Source organism: Erythrolamprus reginae, chromosome 2 (assembly GCF_031021105.1).
Source record: "Erythrolamprus reginae isolate rEryReg1 chromosome 2, rEryReg1.hap1, whole genome shotgun sequence".
NCBI classification, from domain to species: Eukaryota; Metazoa; Chordata; class Lepidosauria; order Squamata; family Dipsadidae; genus Erythrolamprus; species Erythrolamprus reginae.
The window spans coordinates 18,995,682-19,018,551 of NC_091951.1; the positions used below are offsets into that span (position 1 = coordinate 18,995,682).

General features: G+C 45.0%; 1 protein-coding gene across 3 annotated transcripts in view; it reads left to right on the forward strand.

Moving 5' to 3' along the window:
• LOC139159803 (zinc finger protein 585A-like) overlaps positions 1 to 22,870 on the forward strand; it is a 43,111-nt gene that overhangs the window by 1,251 nt on the left and 18,990 nt on the right. Inside the window, exons 2-7 of one of the 3 annotated variants that reach the window (XM_070737197.1) lie at positions 11,754 to 12,139; positions 13,809 to 14,025; positions 18,816 to 18,993; positions 21,712 to 22,139; positions 22,448 to 22,541; positions 22,703 to 22,834. In XM_070737197.1, the coding sequence (XP_070593298.1) occupies positions 12,069 to 12,139; positions 13,809 to 14,025; positions 18,816 to 18,993; positions 21,712 to 22,139; positions 22,448 to 22,541; positions 22,703 to 22,834 (1,120 nt within the window). In that variant the 5' untranslated portion in view covers positions 11,754 to 12,068. The remainder of the gene's footprint in view (positions 1 to 11,753; positions 12,140 to 13,808; positions 14,026 to 18,815; positions 18,994 to 21,711; positions 22,140 to 22,447; positions 22,542 to 22,702; positions 22,835 to 22,870) is intronic. The other 2 variants (XM_070737198.1, XM_070737199.1) reach the window with 2 other exon arrangements.

A 22,870-nucleotide genomic window follows, 5' to 3' on the forward strand; every position in this document is an offset into this window, starting at 1 on the left:
GATAATATCTAGACAACACATGCATTGGGTGAACAGTGTAGTCAGGCAGTAGGGAAAGCAAGTAGAATGCTTGGCTGCATAGCTAGAGGTATAACAAGCAGGAAGAGAGAGATTGTGATCCCGCTGGTGAGACCCCATTTGGAATACAGTACTGTGTTCAGTTCTGGAGACCACACCTACAAAAAGATATTGATAAAATTGAACGGGCTACAAAAGACAGGCTACAAAAACGGTGGAAGGTCTTAAGCATAAAACTTATTAGGAAAGACTTCATGAACTCAATCTGTATAGTCTGGAGGACAGAAGGGAAAGGGGGAAATGATCGAAATATTTAAAATGTTAAAGGGTTAAATAAGGTTCAGGAGGGAAGTGTTTTTAATAGGAAGGTGAACACAAGAACAAGGGCAGACTAGATGGACTATGAGGTCTTTTTCTGCCGTCAATCTTAGAAACATAGAAGACTGAGGGCAGAAAAAGGTCTTTCTCTTTGCTACGTAGATAGCTATGTCCAGTTCCTGCAAGCTCTCTTCATATGTTTTAGTTTCCAGTCCCCTAATCATCCTGGTTGCTGTCCTCTGCTCTTTCTCCAGGATTTAGATGTCTTTTTTGTAATGTGACCATAATTGAACGTGTGCGGTTTGTCTGTCAGTTTATATTCTGGTGATTTGCCTAATCTGGGTGAGTCTTTACAGAGTCTTTTGTTGGGGGCTCTTTGTTGTTGGCTTCTTTGGCAATTTCTTGATTTGGGTTACATTTATGTCACCCACCCACAGACAGGCAAGTCCCCAGAATATAAACTGATATTTATATACATATACATATAAACTGGGCGAAACCACACTCAATAGCATTGACTGCCAGAGGCATTTTGGAGTCTTGGTAGACAACCAGCTAAACATAAGGTAGCAATGTGCAGTGGCAGCCAAAAAAGCCAATGCAATCCTGAGTTGCATTAACACAGGGATACAATCTGGAACTAAGGAGGTACAGTACTAATATCTATACAGCCTTAGTTAGACCACACCTAGAGTACTGCATTCAGTTTTGGTCACCACATTACAAAAAAGACATTGAAATTATGGAGAAAGAGCAGAGGAGAGCAACCAGGATGATTAGGGGACTGGAAACTAAAACACACAAAGAGAGTTTGCAGGAACTGGACATAGCTATCTAGCAAAGAGAAAGACCAGGGGAGACATGACAGCAGCGTTCCAATACTTGATTGACTGATTGATTGATTGATTGATTGGATTTGTATGCCGCCCCTCTCTGTAGACTCTGGGTGGCTAACAACAGTAATTAAAACAGCATTTAACAATCCAATACTAAAACAACTAAAAAACCCCTATTATAAAACCAAACATACATAAAACATACCATGCATAAAATTGTAAAGGCCTAGGGGGAAATAATATCTGAGTTCCCCCATGCCTGGCGGCAGAGGTGGGTTTTAAGAAGCTTACGAAAGGCAAGGAGGGTGGGGGCAATTCTAATCTTTGGGGGGAGCTGGTTCCAGAGGACTGGGGCCGCCACAGAGAAGGCTCTTCCCCTGGGTCCCGCCAAATGACATTGTTTAGTTGACGGGATCCGGAGAAGGCCCACTCTGTGGGACCTAACTGGTCGCTGGGATTCGTGCAGCAGAAGGGGCTGCCACAGAGAGGAGGGGGACAGGCTATTTTCCAAAGCACCAGAAGGCCAGACGAGGAATAATGGATGGAAGCTGACCAAAAAGAGATTCAACCAGGAAATAAGGAGGAACTTTTTGACAGTGAGAGAGATCAAGCAGTGGAACAGTTTGCCCGCGGAGGTTGTGAGAGTTCCAACAATTGAGACTTTCAGAGATTGGTCGGCCATTTGTCTAAAATGGTGTACAGTGGTCCCTCGACTTGCGCGTTCTCGATTAGCGCGAAACGCTGCAACGCGGTTTTTCAAAAAATATTATTTAAAAAATAAAATATTAAAATATTATTTTAAAAAAAAATGTTTTTTTAAAAAATTTTTTAAAAAAAAAAATTTTTTTTTTATTCTGTTCCCTGAATGGAGACCGCCGGCCGCTCAATCGGGCCGGCAGGGAACAGAATGGAGCCTTCCGCGGCGGGGCTGGTAAGGGGGGGAGCCGAGCCCAGCCCCGTGGCATTCGCTTTCCTCCCTGCCCCGGAAGCTCTCCGAGGTTGCGAAGGAGCCCACAATCAGTCTCGGCTGCGGGTGGGAGGAAGGCGAATCCCCCGTGGGCTCCGTTACATTTTCCGCTGCCAGCCAGGCCATGCTGGCGGCAGCGGAACAATCGCTGGGTGGAAGGCGTGCTCGGCTCCAGCCGCTTTCGGCCGAGCCTCCCCGGCAAGCAGCCAGGGAAGTCGAGCCAGGCGTGGCGGCGGCCTGCGCCGATGTTCCCCGCTGCGACGGAAGGCAGTCGCTTGGCTAGGGAGGCTCGGCCGAAAGCGGCTGGAGCGGCAGAGCCGAGCACGCCTTCCACCCAGGGAGTCCTGCCCTTTCATTCCCGCCGACCACAGGGGCGAGGGGTGGGGATGAAGGGGCAGGACTTCCCGGGCGGAAGGCGTGCTCGGCTCTGCCGCTCCAGCCGCTTTCGGCCGAGCCTCCCTAGCCAAGCGACTGCCTTCCGTCGCAGCGGGGAACATCGGCGCAGGCCGCCGCCACGCCTGGCTCGACTTCCCTGGCTGCTCGGCCGAAAGGGGCTGGAGCGGCAGAGCCGAGCATGCCTTCCGTCCGGGAAGTCCTGCCCCTTCATCCCCACCCCTCGCCCCTGTGGCCGGCTCATCCAGGGGGGCGTGTGTGGACTGGCAAGCGGCAAGCGGGAAGACCAAGGGACATTCAGTTCCTTCAGCCGCCCAACACCTGATCCGCTCCGCAGCGCGGCAGCAGCGAGGAGCCGAAGATGGGGTTTCCCCTTTGCCTTTACCCCATCTTCGGCTCCTCGCTGCTTCCGCGCTGCGGAGCAGATCAGCTGTTGGGCGGCTGAAGGAACCTCCCCTTGGTCTTCCCCGCCGCCCACACGCAAACTCCACCATCTGCGCATGTGCGGCCATGAAAAAAATGGCGCACATGCGCAGATGGTGGTTTTACTTCCGCATCCAATATAACGCGGAAATCGGTTAGCGCGGGAGGTCTTGGAACGTAACCCCCGCGCTAACCGAGAGATCACTGTGGGGTTGGACTAGATGGCCTACAAGGTCCCTTCTAACTCTAGTAGTAATCTAATCTAAATCCCCAAAATAAACTGGCAGCAAACCCCACTCCTTACTAGCACTTACGTTGTCTATGGCAGTGTTTCCCAACCTTGGCAACTTGAAGTTATTTGGACTTCAACTCCCAGAATTCCCCAGCCAGCAAATGCTGGCTGGGGAATTCTGGGAGTTGAAGTCCAAATATCTTCAAGTTGCCAAGGTTGGGAAACACTGGTCTATGGAGATTCTCAGTCATCCCAGGTCATGGTTGCCCAAGGGTGCTTTTTTTCCCAAGAGGCAACTGGACTTTATGTTTTTTCTTTGGATACATTTCACTTCTCTTGCGAGAAGCTTGTTCAGCTCTAAGGAAGCAGCTGAAGATGCTTCTTGGATGAGAAGCGAAACGTCTTCAGAGAAAACCCAGGAAGTCCAGCTGCCTCTTGGGGAAAAAAGCACCTTTGGGATAGCATTGATGATATTACTTAGTGTGGGTCATGAGAAGTCTGTAAGAAAAGCTCAGAGAGCACCAAGGACTTCCTCGTTGACTAAATAATAATAATAATAATAATAATAATAATAATTATTATTATTATTATTATTATTATTATTATTAATTTATTTTATTATTTATTTATTTATTTTTGTTTGTTTGTTTGTTTCTTTGTTTGTTTATTTGTTTATTTATTCAATTTTTATGCTGCCCTCCTCCTTAGATTCAGGGCAGCTTTCAACATGTTAGCAATAGCACTTTTTAACAGAGCCAGCTTATTGCCCCCACAATCCGGGTCCTCATTTGACCCACCTCGGAAGGATGGAAGGCTGAATCAACCTTGAGCCGGTGATGAGATTTGAACCGCTGACATCATCATCATCATTATTATTATTATTATTACAGTATTATTATTATTATTATTATTTAGATTTGCATGCCGCCCCTCTCCAAAGACTCGGAGCGGCTAACAACAGACAATATACAGAGTACAAATCCAATATTAAAAACAATATTTAAAATCCCGATAGTAAAAAACAATAATGCAACCCAAATAGATCATACATAAATCATAATAGCTGAGGGGTTAAATTAATGCAGTGTTTCCCAACCTTGACAACTTGAAGATATCTGGACTTCAACTCCCAGAATTCCCTAGCCAGCAAATGCTGGCTGAGGAATTCTGGGAGTTGAAGTCCAGATATCTTCAAGTTGCCAATAATGCATATTGGGCTTTTTTGTTGCTGCTGCTGCAATAAGCTAGCTGGAAACTTAGAAAGACACAATATCGCCCAAGATTTCAACCAATTTCAGCCGCTTTCTTCCCACCCACCCCCGCCATGTACATGTATACATCCAAACTAGATTGTGTTGTTTCTCTGTGTTAAATAATATATATGTGGGTCTATGCATAATTTTGTATTCCTTTATTTTCTCATATTTGTGAAGTGTATATTGGAGGTGGTGACCTTAGATAGCTGTATGTAACAAATTTCATTTTAATATATGATTAGTGTGCATTTAAACTGACAATAAAGTGAGTCTAAAGAGTTATCTTACTGGATTTGTTTGGCTGGGTGATCTGCACGCATTTGCCGTTCTTAATGCAAGCCACCCGGGATGAGCAAAAAGGACTGGAGTATTTTCTATTACGATAGAATTCTTTATTGGGCAGGTGTGATTGGACACACAAGGTATTTGTCTTTGATGCAAATGCTCTCAGTGTACATAGAAACATAGAAGACTGACGGCAGAAAAAGACTTCATGGTCCATCTAGTCTGTCCTTATACTATTTCCTGTATTTTATCTTACAATGGATATATGTTTATCCCAGGCATGTTTAAATTCAGTTACTGTGGATTTACCAACCACATCTGCTGGAAGTTTGTTCCAAGGATCTACTACTCTTTCAGTAAAATAATGTTTTACATAAAAGGAAATATAACATTTGTCAAGAATCAAAAGGTACAACACTTAATGATAGCCATAGGGTACAAATAATCCTACTAGGAGATAATATAAATCGTAAGGATATGGCGGGGGGCCACGGAGTTAGCCGTTCCAGGGGAACGAGGGACCGTTGCTTAATAACGATCCCTTGTTCTGGCTCCGTGAGCCCAATCTTGGGTACTGGTGATGAGTGTAACTCTGGCCCTGGGCTCAGGTTGCTGCTGCTTAATGCCAGGTCGGTGGTAAATAAAGCTCTCCTCATCCGGGATCTGATCCTGGATGAGGAGGCCGACCTGGCATGTATTACTGAAACCTGGCTGGGCCCAGAGGCAGGTGTTCCTCTCTCTGAAATTTGCCCAGCTGGGTTTCAGATATGGCATCAACCTCGACCCCAGGGAAGGGGGGGGGAGGAGTGGCTATTATAGCCAGGGAGAGCCTTTGCCTACATGGACTCATTGCTCCGGAAATTGCGGGTTGCGAGTCACTCTTGATGAAGTTGGACTTAGGGGTTCAGGTGGGCTTATTTCTCACGTACCTGCCTCCCAGCTGCGTGTCAAAAGCCCTGCCTGTGCTACTCGAGGAGGTAGCCGGGTTGGCGGTGGAGTTCCCCAGACTTATTGTCTTGGGGGACTTCAACCTGCTGTCACTCGGCGAAACCTCTGGGTTGGCACAGGAGTTCATGGCCACCATGACAGCCATGGACCTCACTCAAGTAGTACGGGGTCCGACTCATGAGGGGGGGCACGCACCTGACATGGTATTCCTTTCCGAGCAATTGAGTAATGGTCTGAGACTAAGGGGCTTAGAAGCAGTGCCTTTGTCATGGTCAGACCATTTTCTACTACGGCTTGACTTCCTGGCTCCAATCCTTCCCCGCAGGGAGGCGGAACCAATGAAGATGTTCCGCCCCAGACGCTTGATGGACCCAGAGGGCTTTCAGACGGTGCTTGGGGTTATTCCAGAGGCACTCATCCACAGTTCGGCGGAGTCTCTTGCGGAGGCCTGGAATACGGCTGCTGCGGAGGCTCTCGACCGGATTGCGCCTTTGCGACCTCTCCGTGGCGCTAGACCCCGTAGAGCCCCATGGTTCAACGAGGAGCTCCGGGAGTTGAAACGCCAAAAGAGACGTCTAGAGAAGCGATGGAGGAAGAGTAGGTCTGAATCTGATCGAACACTTGTAAGAGCTTTTATTAAGACTTACAAAGTGGCGCTCAAGGCGGCAAGATGCGCGTACCATGCCGCCTTGATTGCATCAGCGGAATCCCGCCCGGCCGCTCTGTTTAGGGTGACCCGCTCCCTTCTTAACCAGGGGGGAGTTGGGGAGCCCTTGCAGAGTAGTGCCGAGGAGTTTAACACGTTTTTCGCTGATAAAGTCGCTCAGATCCAGGCCGACCTCGACTCCAATTGTAAAACAGAGTCGACTGACAATGAGTCAGTCGAGGTGACTGGGGCACGTACTTGTCCACCTGTCTGGGAAGAGTTTGATCTGGTGACACCTGATGAAGTGGACAAGGCCATTGGAGCTGTGAGTTCCGCCACCTGTCTACTGGATCCGTGTCCCTCCTGGTTGGTCTCGGCCGGCAGGGAGGTGACACGGAGCTGGGCCCAGGAGATTACCAACGCTTCCTTGGGGAGTGGAGTTTTTCCAACACTCTATAAAGAAGCGCTCGTGCGCCCCCTCCTCAAGAAGCCTTCCCTGGACCCAGCCGTACTGAACAACTATCGTCCAGTCTCCAACCTTCCCTTTATGGGGAAGGTTGTCGAGAAGGTGGTGGCACTCCAGCTCCAGCGGTCCTTGGAAGAAGCCGATTATCTAGGTCCCCAGCAGTCGGGTTTCAGGCCCGGTTACAGCACGGAAACTGCTTTAGTCGCGTTGATGGATGATCTCTGGCGGGCCCGGGACAGGGGTTTACCCTCTGTCCTGGTGCTCCTCGATCTCTCAGCGGCTTTCGATACCATCGACCATGGTATCCTTCTGCACCGGTTGGAGGGGTTGGGGGTGGGAGGCACTGTGCTTCAGTGGTTCTCCTCCTACCTCTCTAGCCGGTCGCAGTCGGTGTTAGTGGGGGGGCAGAGGTCGACTCCGAGGTCTCTCCCTTGTGGAGTACCTCAGGGGTCGGTCCTCTCCCCCTTGCTATTTAACATCTACATGAAACCGCTGGGTGAGATCATCCAAGGACATGGGGTGAGGTATCATCAATATGCCGATGATACCCAGCTTTACATCTCCACCCCATGCCCAGTCAACGAAGCGGTAGAAGTGATGTGCCGGTGCCTGGAGGCTGTTGGGGCCTGGATGGGTGTCAACAGACTCAAGCTCAACCCGGATAAGACAGAGTGGCTGTGGGTTTTGCCTCCCAAGGACAATCCCATCTGTCCGTCCATTACCCTGGGGGGGGGAATTATTGACCCCCTCAGAGAGGGTCCGCAACTTGGGCGTCCTCCTCGATCCACAGCTCACATTAGAGAACCATCTTTCAGCTGTGGCGAGGGGGGCGTTTGCCCAGGTTCGCCTGGTGCACCAGTTGCAGCCCTATCTGGACCGGGACTCATTGCTCACAGTCACTCATGCCCTCATCACCTCGAGGTTCAACTACTGTAATGCTCTCTACATGGGGCTACCTTTGAAAAGTGTTCGGAAACTTCAGATCGTGCAGAATGCAGCTGCGAGAGCAGTCATGGGCTTACCCAGGTATGCCCATGTTTCACCATCACTCCGCAGTCTGCACTGGCTGCCGATCAGTTTCCGGTCACAATTCAAAGTGTTGGTTATGACCTTTAAAGCCCTTCATGGCATCGGACCAGAATATCTCCGAGACCGCCTTCTGCTGCACGAATCCCAGCGACCGATTAGGTCCCACAGAGTGGGCCTTCTCCGGGTCCCGTCAACTAAACAATGTCGGTGGAGAGCTTTCTCTGTGGCGGCACCGACTCTCTGGAACCAACTCCCCCCCGAGATCAGAACTGCCCCTACTCTTCCTGCCTTCCGTAAACTCCTCAAAACCCACCTTTGCCGTCAGGCATGGGGAAACTAAACATCTCCCCCTGGGCACGTTGAATTTATACATGGTATGCTTGTGTGTGTGTGTGTATGTTAGTATAGGGTTTTTAATTTTTTTTTAAATATTTTAATTAATTGGATTATGTATTGGATTGTTTTTCACTTGTTGTGAGCCGCCCCGAGTCTTCGGAGAGGGGCGGCATACAAATCCAAATAATAAATAAATAAATAAAATAAGGATACAAGCAACAAGTTACAGTCATACAGTCATAAGTGGGAGGAGACGGGCGATAGGAACAATGAGAAGACTAATAGTAATGCAGACTTAGTGAATAGTTTGTCAATTTTGAGAGAATTATTTGTTTAGCAGAGTGATGGCGTTCGGGAAAAAGCTGTTCTTGTGTCTAGTTTATTTTATTTATTTATTTATTTTGTACAAATAAAACATTAGATAAGTAATGATAAAAAATAACAAAAGAAGACAATAGGACAGGGATGGTAGGCACAGTGGTGTGCTTATGCACGCCCCTTACAGACCTCTTAGAAAGGGGAAGAGGTCAATTGTAGATAATCTAAGGTTAAAGGTTTTGGGGTTAGGAGCAGTGTTCCCTCTAATTTTTTGGGGGGTGAGTGGAAAAGTATAGTGTCTGAGCGGCAGTCCCTTTGGGACTGGGCGGCACAAAAATAATAAATAAATAAATAAATGAACAAACAAACAAACAAATAACACCCCCCCCCCTGTTTTGCCTCAGAGAATTTCAGAATAAAATACTGTACTGTGTGTCTATAACAGTGAGCTCATAATAGGGCAACTCTATCAATATCAAAATGCCACTTAAATAGTTGAGCTAGTTTCAAACTAGATTTTGATTTTCTTTCTCTCTTCCTTACTCCCATTCTTTTTCTTTTCCTTCCTCTCTTTTTTCTATTTGTTTCTCTCTCTTCCTCTCTTCCTCTCTCTCTCCTTCCCTCTCACTCTTTCCCTCTCGGCTTCTGGGCAGGTTTGGAAAACTCTGAGTTGATGATGATTTTTAAGTGAGCGATTGCTCACTGCTCAGCTTAGAGGGAACTATGGTTAGGAGTAGAAACCACAGAATCAGGTAGTGCATTCCAGGAATTGATTAATCTGTTGCTGAAGTCGTATTTTTTGCAGTCAGGTTTGGAGCGGTTGACATTTAGTTTAAATCGATTTCGTGCTCGTGTGTTGTTGCGGTTGAAGGTGAAGTAGTCGTTAACAGGTAGGACCTTTTGGTATATGCAACCCTGTGCTTTGACCCATGGTTTAATACAGAGAGAAGAGCAAGAAAACACACATATGCCTGCTTGTTGGCATATCGTGAAAAAGGAAGATTGTTAGGAAAGTTGGTTGTTGAAAAAGATAATGTGCAGACGCCAGAATGTGGCTTGCTTGTTGGGGCCTTGGGGATCTAGCCATGGCTTCCATGAAGCCAGGTTTCACGTGAGTGCCAGGAGTAGTTCTGTGCAACAGCCTCTTTATTTTCCGCAGTTCTCTGAACTTTTGCCTGTTGATGGATGGGTTTTGTTGTTTATTGCTTGGAAACTCAAGGTGCCTTGGCTGTCAAATCAGCTATCGTGATGCTCAGAAAAGGAACCCCAGATTGTATGTGGAGGGGGGGGGAGAGAGAGAGAGAGAGAGAGAGAATTGGGAAGGAAGAGGAAAAAAATTACATAATTGCAACAATTAGGCAAAGTTTTCTTATCCCTTTTTCCAGTGACACTGCAAAAAAAGTTAGCGTCCCTTTCACAGATAAGATAATTGTGAATTTCTATTAAGTGAACAATGGGGAGCGAGGGAAGGAAAGCCCTCTATTGAAAGGGGGGAGGGAAGAGGATGGTTTTTCAATAGTTTGCCCATCCTGCCTCTCCAGTTCCCCACCGAAGCAGGGGAAGGTTTAATGTGACGCACATCTCCTCTCCAATTCCCCACCGAAGCAGGGGAAGGTTTAATGTGACGCACATCTCCTCTCCAGTTCCCCACCGAAGCAGGGGAAGGTTTAATGTGATGCACATCTCCTCTCCAATTCCCCACCGAAGCAGGGGAAGGTTTAATGTGACGCACATCTTTGACATGGTTACACAAGAGGTGTTTTTGTGTGTGTGGTACAGCCACTTCCAAGTCTAATTTGAACCGTGAGCGATTACGGTTGTTATCCTTCTAGATTTTTTTATATTTATGGCTGAATTGCATGGTTTTTTAAAAATTTCTTAGGGAGACTTCTTTATAGTGTGTATTTTTGTTTGTGAAGTTGACTCGTTGGGCAAAGATTGAAATTGAGATTTCTCCAGAGTAAGATTATATTTCTCCACACTGTGACCTCAGCTGATGGCAGATCAATCCAACTTTCTGCCTAAGGAAATGGACCTCTCTCACAAATATCATATGTGTAAACCAGTTATTATTTTTTCTTTATCCCAACTTTTGCTCCACCAGCACAATTGCATCTAATTATAAAATTTCACCGACCAAGATAAGCCATAAAATTTTACAAGGCTGGCAGGAGTGTTGAAGAAAAGGACATATAATATATCGTCTTTTTCAAAGCAAAACCTTTCTTATTCAGCAAACCAGTCTTAGCTTAAAACAGTCACATTTTGGTTTATTTGGAAAACACAGCCATTGTTCCAAATATTTATTTATTTATTTATTTATTGGATTTGTATGCCGCCCCTCTCCGTAGACTCGGGGCGGCTAACAACAATGATAAAAACAGCATGTAACAATCCAATCCAATACTAAAATAACTAAAAACCCTTATTATAAAAACCAAACATACATACAGACATACCATGCGTAAATTGTAAAGGGGGAAAGAATATCTCAGTTCCCCCATGACTGGCGGCAGAGGTGGGTTTTAAGAAGTTTACAAAAGGCGAGGAGGGTGGGGGCAATTCTAATCTCTGGGGGGAGTTGGTTCCAAAGGGCCGGGGCCGCCACAGAGAAGGCTCTTCCCCTGGGTCCCGACAAACGACATTTTTTAGTTGATGGGACCCGGAGAAGGCCCACTCTGTGGGACCTAACTGGTCGCTGGGATTCGTGCAGCAGAAGGCGGTTCCTGTTAAGCTTATAGCTTATGTGACTCGGCTTACCCTGTTAAGTCATTGTCTACTGTTGGAATAAATAATCCATCTGGTTCAGTTCTAAGTGGGGAGAAAGACACTGGAAACATGGAGTTTGATTGTAAAGATGGTTTAATGGTGGACAGGATCACAGGGGTTTCAGTTCCTGAGCAGCTGACCACTTGGTTTTATTATTATTTTTATTTATTGGTTTTCTATTATTATTATTATTATTATTATTATTATTATTATTATTAATAATAATCAAATTTCAATGTCTCCCAGTCCCAAAGGACTCAGGGTGGCTTACAACAATATAAAAATGCAATTTACAATTAAAAGAAGTCAAGTATAAATTAAAACAATAACCCCGGTTAAAACCTAAGACTCAACAATCCAATCAACACATGGTTTGATGAGTGCATGGATTTTTATACCATTTGTTCTACATCGTTTTGTAACTGAATGTGTTCCCGCATGTACCGGTACCAATTTTGTATTGTCCGTTTTGTTGCATCTTTCCAGTTCACCATTGTTGTTTATCTCTTTTAGGTATTGCGAGGAAATATTCTTTTTCTTCTTGTTGTTGATTCAGTGGGAGACGTCTAAGACACAAAGAGATGAACTGTCAAAGTCCTAGAGAGGCAGCTATTGGTAGCCTTAATTACACTTTTGTGCTGGGCTGATCCTCACATCAGAGGGAGTTTTGTTGAGAAACTAACATGCTGTCAGGAAGAGCTGTTTTTTGGGGAGATTTCCAGCTTTTTCATTTGTAATTTCAAAGCACCAAGCTGCTAGATTTAACACCCGATAGCAAAAGAAAGTTGAGGGATTTGGCTTGATCCCACAAGGAATTTCAGGACAAACATGGCAAGTTGCTGCTCGGTGGCCAACTGCAAAAACCGCCGGTGGCATGGGTCCCATGTCACCTTTCACAGGTAAGTGAGCCAGCTTGAATCTCCCTTCACCCCATTAGTGTCACCATTTTATTCCACATCTGCATATGCTGGCAGCGGGAGGGGAATGGATGTAAATGGAGAGCAGTAAAGATGCAGCAGGAGCGGGCCTCGTTTGTGGCCACTCTAGCCTCCTGTCTCTGTGTCTGGAGGCCAGCATGGAGAAGAACCCTAGTCTGGATTTAGATAAAATCTACCAGTGACGGCGAATCTATGGCATGGGTGCCAAAGATGGCATGTGGAGCCATTCCGGAGGGCACACGAGGCATTGCCGTATGTCAGCTCCAGCAAGCATGTGTGCGCTGGACAGCCAATTTTTGGCCTTGGGGAAGGACATTTTGCCCTTTGGAAGCTTCAGGGAATTGAGCCCAAAATTTATGTGAGAAGCCCTGTAAAGTGAGTTTTGCCCCATATTACGACTTCTCTTGCCAATTTGTTAAATGAATAGCTGCAGTTTTTAAATTAGCAATACGGTTGTTAAGTGAATCCGGCTTCTTCCGTTGACTTTGCTTGCCAAAAGGTGATCAAATAACCTTGCGACCATCATAACTTTTTAAAAAATTTAGACTTCTGTACTGCTTCATTGTGCTTTTACAGCCCTCTCTAAGCGGTTTATAGAATCAGCATATTGCCCCCAACAATCGGGGTCCTCATTTTTTTTACCCATCTCGGAAGGATGGGAGGCTGAGTCAACCTTGAGCCGGTGGTGAGATTTGAACTGCTAAACTACAGCTAGCAGTTAGCTGAAGTAGCCTCCAGTGCTGCACTCTAACCACTGGGTCACCTGGCTCTTAAATGTGAATCAGTTGTCATGCAACATGGTGCAGCCGTCCTAAATGTGAAAAAAACCTGTTCATACTAATTTTTTGCAGTGCCTTCATAATTTGGAACGGTCACTAAATGAACTGTTGTAAGTTGGGGGCTACCTGCAACAGGGATGTGATTGGTTGATTGACTGATTTGATTTCTATAGCCGCCCATTTCAACAAGCAACTTTAATTTCATTGTTCCTTTCTACATGTCCTACCAGGAAAATGTCCCTTCTTCTCTCTCAATTTTAATGAGAGATTGTTTGGCTCGGCTTCACTACCGTTTTTTTGCACAGAAGAGTGAAAAGTGATCAAGAGATGGTTGGTCCTCTGAGGTTATCTGGAAACTTCCATTTTGCCCCCTCTAGGAAATAAATTGCAAAGCCTGACGGCAGAAAAAGACCTCATGATCCATCTAGTCTGCCCTTATACTATTTCCTGTATTTTATCATAGGATGGATATATGTTTATCCCAGGCATGTTTAAATTCAATTACTGTGGATTTACCAACCATGTCTGCTGGAAGTTTGTTCCAAGGATCTACTACTCTTTCAGTAAAATAATATTTTCTCATGTTGCTTTTGATCTTAGAAACATAGAAGACTTTCCCCCAACTAACTTCAGATTGTGTCCCCTTGTTCTTGTGTTCACTTCCCTATTAAAAACACTTCCCTCCTGCGCCTTATTTAACCCTTTAACATATCTTCCGTTTAATTTTGATCCAATTCCTCACTCAAGCGGAGAATTAAATTCATTCGTAAATAACCGTGTGGACCTCCCTGTGTTGAGTTTGGTTTTGGGTTGTTCTTTTTAAAATCAGTGTTTTTCAATCGTTGCTGCAGGTTTCCTTTTACGAAGGAGAGGCAGTTAAAAAAATGGATCAAAAACATGGGTCGTCCGAATTTCGCTCCCTCTTACCACGACGTCGTGTGCTCGGAACATTTCAGAAAGACGGATTTTTGGGGAAGGATGGCTTCTGGGAGAAGGAATTTAAAGCCAGGAGCCATCCCAACTATCTTTAATACCTCTGAACGGTCAAAAAGATTAAACACTGCCAAGGTATTTTGTTTCATTTTGCTTTCCCCCCCCCACCTCTGCTGAAGTTTTTATTTGGCTCTTTTTAAACATCTTAGATAGAAAAATCAGGGTCTGGTCAGTTCCTTCTTTTGACATTTAACCATCTTCATTTCTGGTCCTGATACTTCTTTGGAATCAAATGTATAATTATTTAGAAAGGATGGATAGAATTCTTTATTGGCCAAGTGTGATTGGACACACAAGGAATTTGTCTTTGGTGCAGATGCTCTCAGTGTACATAAAAGAAAAGACAGTGTTCCCTCGATTTTCACGGGTTTGAACTTCGCGAATAGCCTGTACCACGGTTTTTCAAAAAATATTAATTAAAAAATAACTTTGCTGGTTTTTTTCTATATCACGGTTTTTCCCACCTGATGACATCATACATCATCGCCAAACTAATAATTTTTGTAAATAAATAACAAAAAAAATAATTATTGTTAATAAATAATTATGTTTGCAAATATCAGGATTACTAAGTGTCTTATTCAATGGTGAATACCAGTAATAATGATGAGTAAATTGTTGTTAAGGGAATGGGAAATGGCAATTTAGGAGTTTAAAGTACTAAGGGAAGGCTTGTGATACTGTCCATAGCCAAAAATGGTGTATTTACTTCCGCATCTCTACTTCACGGAAATTCGATTTTCGCGGGGGGGTCTCGGAACGCGTCCCCCACAAAAATCGAGGGAACACTGTATACATTTGTCAAGAATCATGAGATACAACACTTAATGATTGTCATAGGATACAAATAAGCAACGAAGGAACAAACAATATTTAAAAAAATCTCAAGGATACAAGCAACAAGTTACAGTCATACAGTCATAAGTGGGAGGAAATGGGTGATAGGAATGATGAGAAAAAACTAGTAGCAATAGTAGCACAGACTTAGTAAATAGTTTGACAGTGTTGAGGGAATTATTTGTTTAGCAGAGTGATGGCATTCGGGGGGAAAAACTGTTCTTGTGTCTAGTTGTTTTGGTGTGCAGTGCTCTGTAGCAATGTTTTGAGGGTAAGAGTTGAAACAGTTTATGTCCAGGATGCGAGGGGTCAGTAAATATTTTCACAGACCTCTTTTGGACTTGTGCTGTTGATACTGTGTTGTCTAGTATTGTGAGAGGTGGTAGGATGGGAGGAAAGTCAGAAAAACTAAAGTCTGTTGGAATTTTGCTATGTTGAGAAACAATAGAGATGTCATCCCCAGGTCCTGTGACAATAAGGATTTTGTAAGAAAAGACGCCGGTTGAACATTGTAAAATAACTTCAGACCCTGGAAGTTAATGCAAGTAGTTCAGGATGCTACCGGTACGGTAGAGGTAGTGAACAATGTACTGTGCATGTAGCTTTAACCGTCTTGCGTGCGCGCACATGCGTCCCACTTTTTGCGACTTCCTTGATGCGCACGAAGCAAAATCTTGAGAGGGGATAAGTTAGTAACCCGGTTGTTAAGTGAATCTGGCAACCCTGTTGACTTTGCTCATCAAGGAAGTCGCAAAAAGTGACTCTATGACCATGGGACACTGCAACCGTCATAAAGATGAGTCGGTTTGTCAACCTGTCCTAACTTTGACCACGTGACCGTGGGGATGCTGTGATGGTCGTAAGTGTGGAACAATCGGTCATAGGTAGTGTTCTGTCGGGCTCTCTGATAGACTTCTCCCCAAAATTCACAGGTACAAATTTCAGACACACACACGTTTGAAAAATCAAAACAATGTTCTTTATAATTAAAAGTCACTTAAACTAAGCCCTCTTTTGTTATAGCAAAGAGCACTTTGTCTCCAAACAAACTGGTAATTTGTACAAGTCCCTTATCAGTTCTGTGATACTTATCTTGCAGCTGTGAGGCAATTCACAGTTCTTCTTTCACAAAGTGAAACACACTTTGCTGAAACACACTTTGCTCTGGTTTAGTTTCAAAGCGGGGAAAAATCAGCACACAAAAGGTCAAAGTCAGTAAAGCAGGCACGAAACACAAGGATCAGATAATCCTCCACAATGGCCAAACCCACATGCTGCTATTTATAGCAGCCTCACTAATTACCACAGCACCACCCAACCACAGGTGGCCTCATTTTCTTTGATAATAATCTCTCAGTTGTTGCTGCCTATGCATCGCTCTCCGCATGCGTGGCTGTATCATTAACTCTTGTTCTGAATCCAAGGAGGAGCTAGATAATTGATCTCCTTCTGAGCTGCCTGCCACACTCTCCTCCTCCCTGTCACTCATGTCTTCTTGGTCAGAGGAGCCTTCATCAGCAGATTCCACCGGGGGCAAAACAGGCCTGCAGCATGTGGATGTCTCCCCCACATCCACAGTCCTTGGGGCAGGAGCTGGGCCAGAGCTAACCACAACAGGTAGCGTTGGGCGAACCGAACTTGCAAAGTTCAGCATGCCGAACCCGAATCTGAACTTTTTTAAAAGTTCGGGTTCGGCATCCACTCGAATAGCGCGAAGTGCCGCCGCCCGGAAGGAGAGTGGGGAATCCCACGATGGGATTCCGGGGGCGGGGCTTTGATGTCATGGAGACTCCTTCCTGGCTGGCCGAAACGGGGAGGAAGGAGTCTCCGTGACGTCAAAGCCCCACCCCCAGAATCCCATTGTGGGATTCCCCACGTCCTTTTGCTTGCAGCGCCGCTGCGGCATCCTTTTCCGTAAAAATAAAAGGAATCAAAAGGAGGTAGGGAATTCCCCACCTCCTTGTTTATTTTTACAGAAAAGGAAAGTTCGGGTCAGTTCGCCGAACCCGAACTTCGTTGGGTTCGCCCAATACTAGTCATAGGTCATTTTTTTCAGGGCCTTTGTAACTTCTGACAGTCACTAAACAAACAGCTGTAAATCGACCTGTTGCAAGTACAGTGTTCCCTCAATTTTCGCGGGGGATGCGTTCCGAGACCGCCTGCGAAAGTTGAATTTCCGCGAAGTAGAGATGCGGAAGTAAATACACTATTTTTGGCTACGAACAGTATCACAAGCCTTCTCTTAACACTTTAAACCCCTAAATTGCAATTTCCCATTCCCTTAGCAACCATTTAGATTATTACTCACCATGTTTATTTATTAAAGTTTATTAAAAAAAATATTTATTAAAGGCGGACGAAAGTTTGGCGATGACATATGACGTCATCGTGCGAGAAAAAACGTGATATAGGGTAAAAAAACCACAAAGTATTTATTAATTAATATTGTTGAAAAACTGGTATAGACTTTTCATGAAGTTCGAACCTGTGAAAATTGAGGGAACACTGTAATCCTGAGGCAAAAAAATACCCATATTTTTTTTAATGACCATACCCTTCACTTAATGACCCCTGCAAACAAAAGGCATAAAATCAGGTTGTTCACACGAAGATTTCCTTAACAACCAGCATAATCTTAATCCCGAATTCAGTTATAGGCCCATGTCTCTGCAGCACTCCGCGTGCTGCACTGGCTGCCGATTAGTCTCCGAACACAATTCAAAATGTTGGCTATAACCTATAAAGCCCTACATGGCTTAGGACCAGGATACCTATGGGACTGTCTTCTGCCTCATGCATCCCAGCGACCAGTCGAATCCCACAGTCAGCCTTCTCCAGGTCCCGTCAGCCAGGCCATGTCACCTGGCGGGGCCTAGGGGAAGAGCCTTCTCTGTGGCTGCCCCGACCCTTTGGAACGTACTCCCCCCAGGAGATTCCTACTGCCCCCACTCTCTCCCAGCCTTCCGCAAAGCTCTGAAGACCCACCTCTGCCGGCAGGCTTAGGGCCATTGAAACTTTGATATCTTGCTCCGCCCAATGAATGAATTATTATTATGTCAGTACAACACAGCAAACGAGATCACTATGCTGGATTTCGTATTTTATTATTATTATTATTATTATTATTATTATTATTATTATTATTATTAATTAGATTTGTATGCCGCCCCTCTCCGCAGACTCGGGGCGGCTCACAACAGTGATAAAAACAATACATGGTAACAAATCAAATAATTAAAATCTAAAATAACAATTTAACATTAAAAAGTCTAAAAAGAAAAAAACCCTCAATATATAAAATACATACACACAGTCATATCATGTACAAAACTACATAGGCAAGGGGGGGATGTCTCAGTTCCCCCAAGCCTGGCGGCAGAGGTGGGTTTTAAGGATTTTACGAAAGGCAAGGAGGGTGGGGGCAATCCTAATCTCCGGGGGGAGCTGGTTCCAGAGGGTCGGGGCCGCCACAGAGAAGGCTCTTCCCTTGGGACCCGCCAGACGACATTGTTTAGTTGACAGGACCCGGACAAGGCCAACTCTGTGGGACCTAACCGGCTGCTGAGATTCGTGCGGCAGAAGGCGGTCTCGCAGATATCCTGGTCCAGTGCCCTGAAGGGCTTTATAGGTCATAACCAACACTTTGAATTGTGACCGGAAACTGATCAGCAACCAATGCAGACTGCAGAGTGTTGGAGTAACAAGTATGTAACATGAATGTAGGATGTATGACATATGAATCTGTTTGCTTAATTTTTAACCGTGGGTTTTTTAGAATGCACTTTTATGAAGATTTGTAAGAAGGGCGGCATAGAAATCAAATAGACAGGTAGGTAGATAAATCTGTAATTGAACTTGGAAATAGAGTCATTCTGCTTATTAAGCAGGTCATTGTGTCGAGCACTTAGAAGCATTTAGCAGGTCATATGTCGAGGACTAACAGCATTAAGGAGGTCATAAGCTGAGGACCAGCATCATTTCTCCTCTTTGCCTAACAAAATGCCTTTTCCCCCTGCTGTCCTTTGCAGAAGGCTCAAAAGGAAAGCGCAGAAGAGGGGCAGCCCCTCTTCCGACGGAATCCTCCGGATCCTGAGCCAAACCCTCTACGGGAGATCAGTGAAGGCAGTGCCGACGTCTTGTCCTCCAAGAACGATATTGTCATCCTAGAACATTCTTACTCTACTCCGGCAAGTCCAAGTAAAGCAAGCAAGTGAATTTCATGACATTTGTTATTTAAAGGGTGAAACCGCTTAAAGATCCTGAGCACGAACAGAGTGTCTTAGAGATTTTCCCTTATCCAGGTTAATGGGTGATCCCAAAGGTGCTTTTTTTAAAAAAAAAAAAAAACTTTCTTCTTTTTCTTTTTAAGACTTTTTGCTTCCACACCCAGCTGCACTATTCACTATCCTGCTCAGGAGCATAAACATACAGTTGGTTGTTATGGAAAATATAAATGGCACACCCTTTTGGATATAACTTTCCTCTGAATTCTGACATGCTAGTCCCAAAGGTACAGTGATACCTCGTCTTACAAACGCCTTGTCATACAAACTTTTCGAGATACAAACCCGGGGTTTAAGATTTTTTTGCCTCATCTTACAAACTATTTTCACCTTACAAACCCACCGCTGCCGCTGGGATGTCCCGCCTCCAGACTTCTGTTGCCAGCGAAGCACCTGTTTTTGCGCTGCTGGGATTCCCCTGAGGCTCCCCTCCATGAGAAACCCCACCTCCAGACTTCTGTGTTTTTGTGAGGCTGCAGGGGAATCCCAGCAGGGGAATCCCAGCAGCGCAAAAACGCAGAAGTCCGGAGGTGGGGTTTCGAGGACTTCGGTGTTTTTGTGATGCTGCGATTTCACTGATGCTCCCTTCGCTGGGAAACCCCACCTCCGGACTTCCGTTGCCAGTGAAGCGCTCATTTTTGCGATGCTGGGATTCTCCTGCAGCATTGCAAAAACACAGAAGTCTGGCGGTGGGGTTTCCCATGGAGGGGAGCCTCAGGGGAATCCCAGCAGCGCAAAAATGGGCGCTTCGGCTGGCAAAAGGGGTGAATTTTGGGCTTGCACGCATTAATCGCTTTTCCATTGATTCCTATGGGAAACATTGTTTCGTCTTACAAACTTTTCACCTTAAGAACCTCATCCCGGAACCAATTAAGTTTGTAAGACAAGGTATCACTGTACTTTATCAAGAGGCAACCGGACTTCCTGGTTTTTCTTTGAAGATGTTTTGCTTGTCATCTGAGAAGTTTCCTCAGTTCTGACTGGATGATGGGGACTGGAAGGATTTATGATCGGCTGTCGGAGCTGAAGAAACTTCTTGGGTGAGAAGCGAAACTTTTTCAAAAGAAAAAACACCAAGTCCAGTTGCCTGTTGAAAAAGAGGGACAATAATGATCAGGATGACTGAGAATCTCTATAGATATTGTGATGTGTTACTTTTCTTTGTTCAGAGAAAAGAATTATTTAACATTTTAGTGCAGAAAAGCATTCCAACTCTTTGATGTGTCTCGGATCATAGGAGGAATTTATTCTGCTAAACTATTCCATAGATTTACAGTACTGATATGTAGTACAGTCTGCTTAAGCCGATTTCTAGGATCCTAATTCTGACCTCCCCCAAAGCACTAAAACTCACCCAGTCTTCTGAGTAGCCGTAGCTGTAGTAAATCAGCTCTGTCTAAACTTCCTGGACAAGCAGAAACGATCAGAGACGAGCAGTTCCTCAAACAAAGTAGACTAGAAATAGAAAATAGAAAGAAAATAGAATACAGTGACAGAATTGGAAGGGACCTGGGAGGTCTTGTATTATTATTATTATGAAGGGAGATTATGATCCCGCTATATAGAGTGCTGGTGAGACCACATTTGGGATACTGTGTTCAGTTCTGGAGACCTCACCTACAAAAAGATACTGACAAAATTGAACGGGTCCAAAGATGGGTTACAAGAATGGTGGAAGGTCTTAAGCATAAAACATATCAGGAAAGACTTAATGAACTCAATCTGTATAGTCTGGAGGACAGAAGGAAAAGGGGGGACATGATCGAAACATTTAAATATGTTAAAGGGTTAAATAAGGTCCAGGAGGGAAGTGTTTTTAATAGGAAAGTGAAAACAAGAACAAGGGGACACAATCTGAAGTTAGTTGGGGGAAAGATCAGAAGCAACGTGAGAAAATTATTTTACTGAAAGAGTAGTAGATCCTTGGTACAAACTTCCAGCAGACGTGGTAGATAAATCCACAGTAACTGAATTTAAACATGCCTGGGATAAACATATAGCCATCCTAAGATAAAATAGGGAAAATAGTATAAGGGCAGACTAGATGGACCATGAGGTCTTTTTCTGACGTCAGACTTCTATGTTTCTATTATTGTTGTTGTTGTTGTTGTTGTTATTATTATTATTATTATTATTATTATTATTGATTAGATTTGTATGCCGCCCCTCTCCGTAGATCCGGGGCGGCTTACAGCAATGATAAAAACAATATACTGTACAATGACAAATCTAATAGAATCTAAAATAACAATAATACTAATATAAAGTCCAACTTCCTGCTTTGTCATTGTGTGCTTTATAGATGACCACTGCACCTTGAATTGCACCCAGAGGCTGTTCAGTAAGTGGTGCAGCTGAGGAAGCAGTAATGTTGCATTGGCATAATGAGAAGCGCCAATGACTTCCTACGTTGCTGCATTTTGAACCTGCTGCAGCTTCTAAATTGTCTTCAAGGGCAGCCCCACATAGAGTGCACTGTAGTGGTCCCATCTTGAGGCAACCAGGATATGAGTTAGGGCTTCCCAGTCAAGGAAAGGGCGCACATACGCAATAGACCTGCGCAAAATGTTTGCTGCTAGCCTGGAGGAGAAACGGAGCAGAGCTTGAACTAAAAACTTCAATGTCATTTTGTCCACTTCAGTTGCTTCTGCCCCGGAGCTCCAAGTGGCCTCGTCCGGAGACCAAGCGCCGGCAGAACCCCAAGGAAGGAAGAGCCTTCGCCTCCACCAGGTTCGGAACAGAAGGGTGCTCGCAGAAGAGATGAGACAAAATGCTTCCGAGGATCCGGTGGTCCACGCCGAGGTCCATCGCCAGTATTTCCGAGGCTTCTGCTATGAGGAGGTGGAAGGGCCTCGCCATGCTTGCTGCCGGCTGTGGGACCTCTGCCATCAGTGGCTGAAGCCAGCAAAACATACCAAGTTGCAGATGCTGGAATTGATCATCCTGGAGCAGTTCCAGGCCGTCTTGCCCCAGAAGGTACAGGAGTACGTCAAGGAACGGGAGCCTTCCAATTGTGAACAGGCCGTAACCCTGGCTGAGGAGTTCGTAAAGAGCCAGCAAGAGGAAGAGGTGGGCACGCTGGATATATAGGAGATAGTCTAACTTTCATTCTAGGAATATTTGACAAATACAGACAGTAAAGCCATCAAATCATCATTCATTTCGGATTCTGACTTTCCGAATTTAGAGGGTGAAATTTGAATTTTGGATGATGTATTTTCTGATACAGTGGTATCTCTACTTAAGAACTTAATTCGTTCTGTGACCAGGTTCTTAAGTAGAAACATTCTTAAGTAGATAATTCTGTTATTTGAGTGCTGTTAATCCAGCTAACAGGTGTGTTTTTTTTCCTCCTGCTCCCTTTTGTGTTTCTGAAGAGGGCAGCTGATGCCTCCAAAACAAAGAGGACCCCTGCAAAGCGTAGACTGGGGTGCAGGAAGACCTCCAAGGAGGAGGATGGCATCGTGCAGGGTGAGAATGTCTTATGCCCCCATTTTGGCACAGGTCGTCCCCCAACTACCATATAATGGATCGCAGAATTTCTATTCTAAGTTGGGATGGCTGTAAATCGAGGCTGAAAAATGTTTTTGAATGAAGGCCCTGCTTCTCTTCTTGTCTTTGGGTGAGCCTAGATGGAGCCATGTTGGAGAGCCAGGATCAGGCCAGTCCTCACAGGATCGAAGCCGATGGAGGCGACGGTGCGGAGGAGCAAGAAAACCCTGAGAATCCTGAAGGCAATGAAGCCACCCAGGAGGACCTGACAGGTAACAGACAAAAGGGAGTTGTGGCCATGGGAGGAA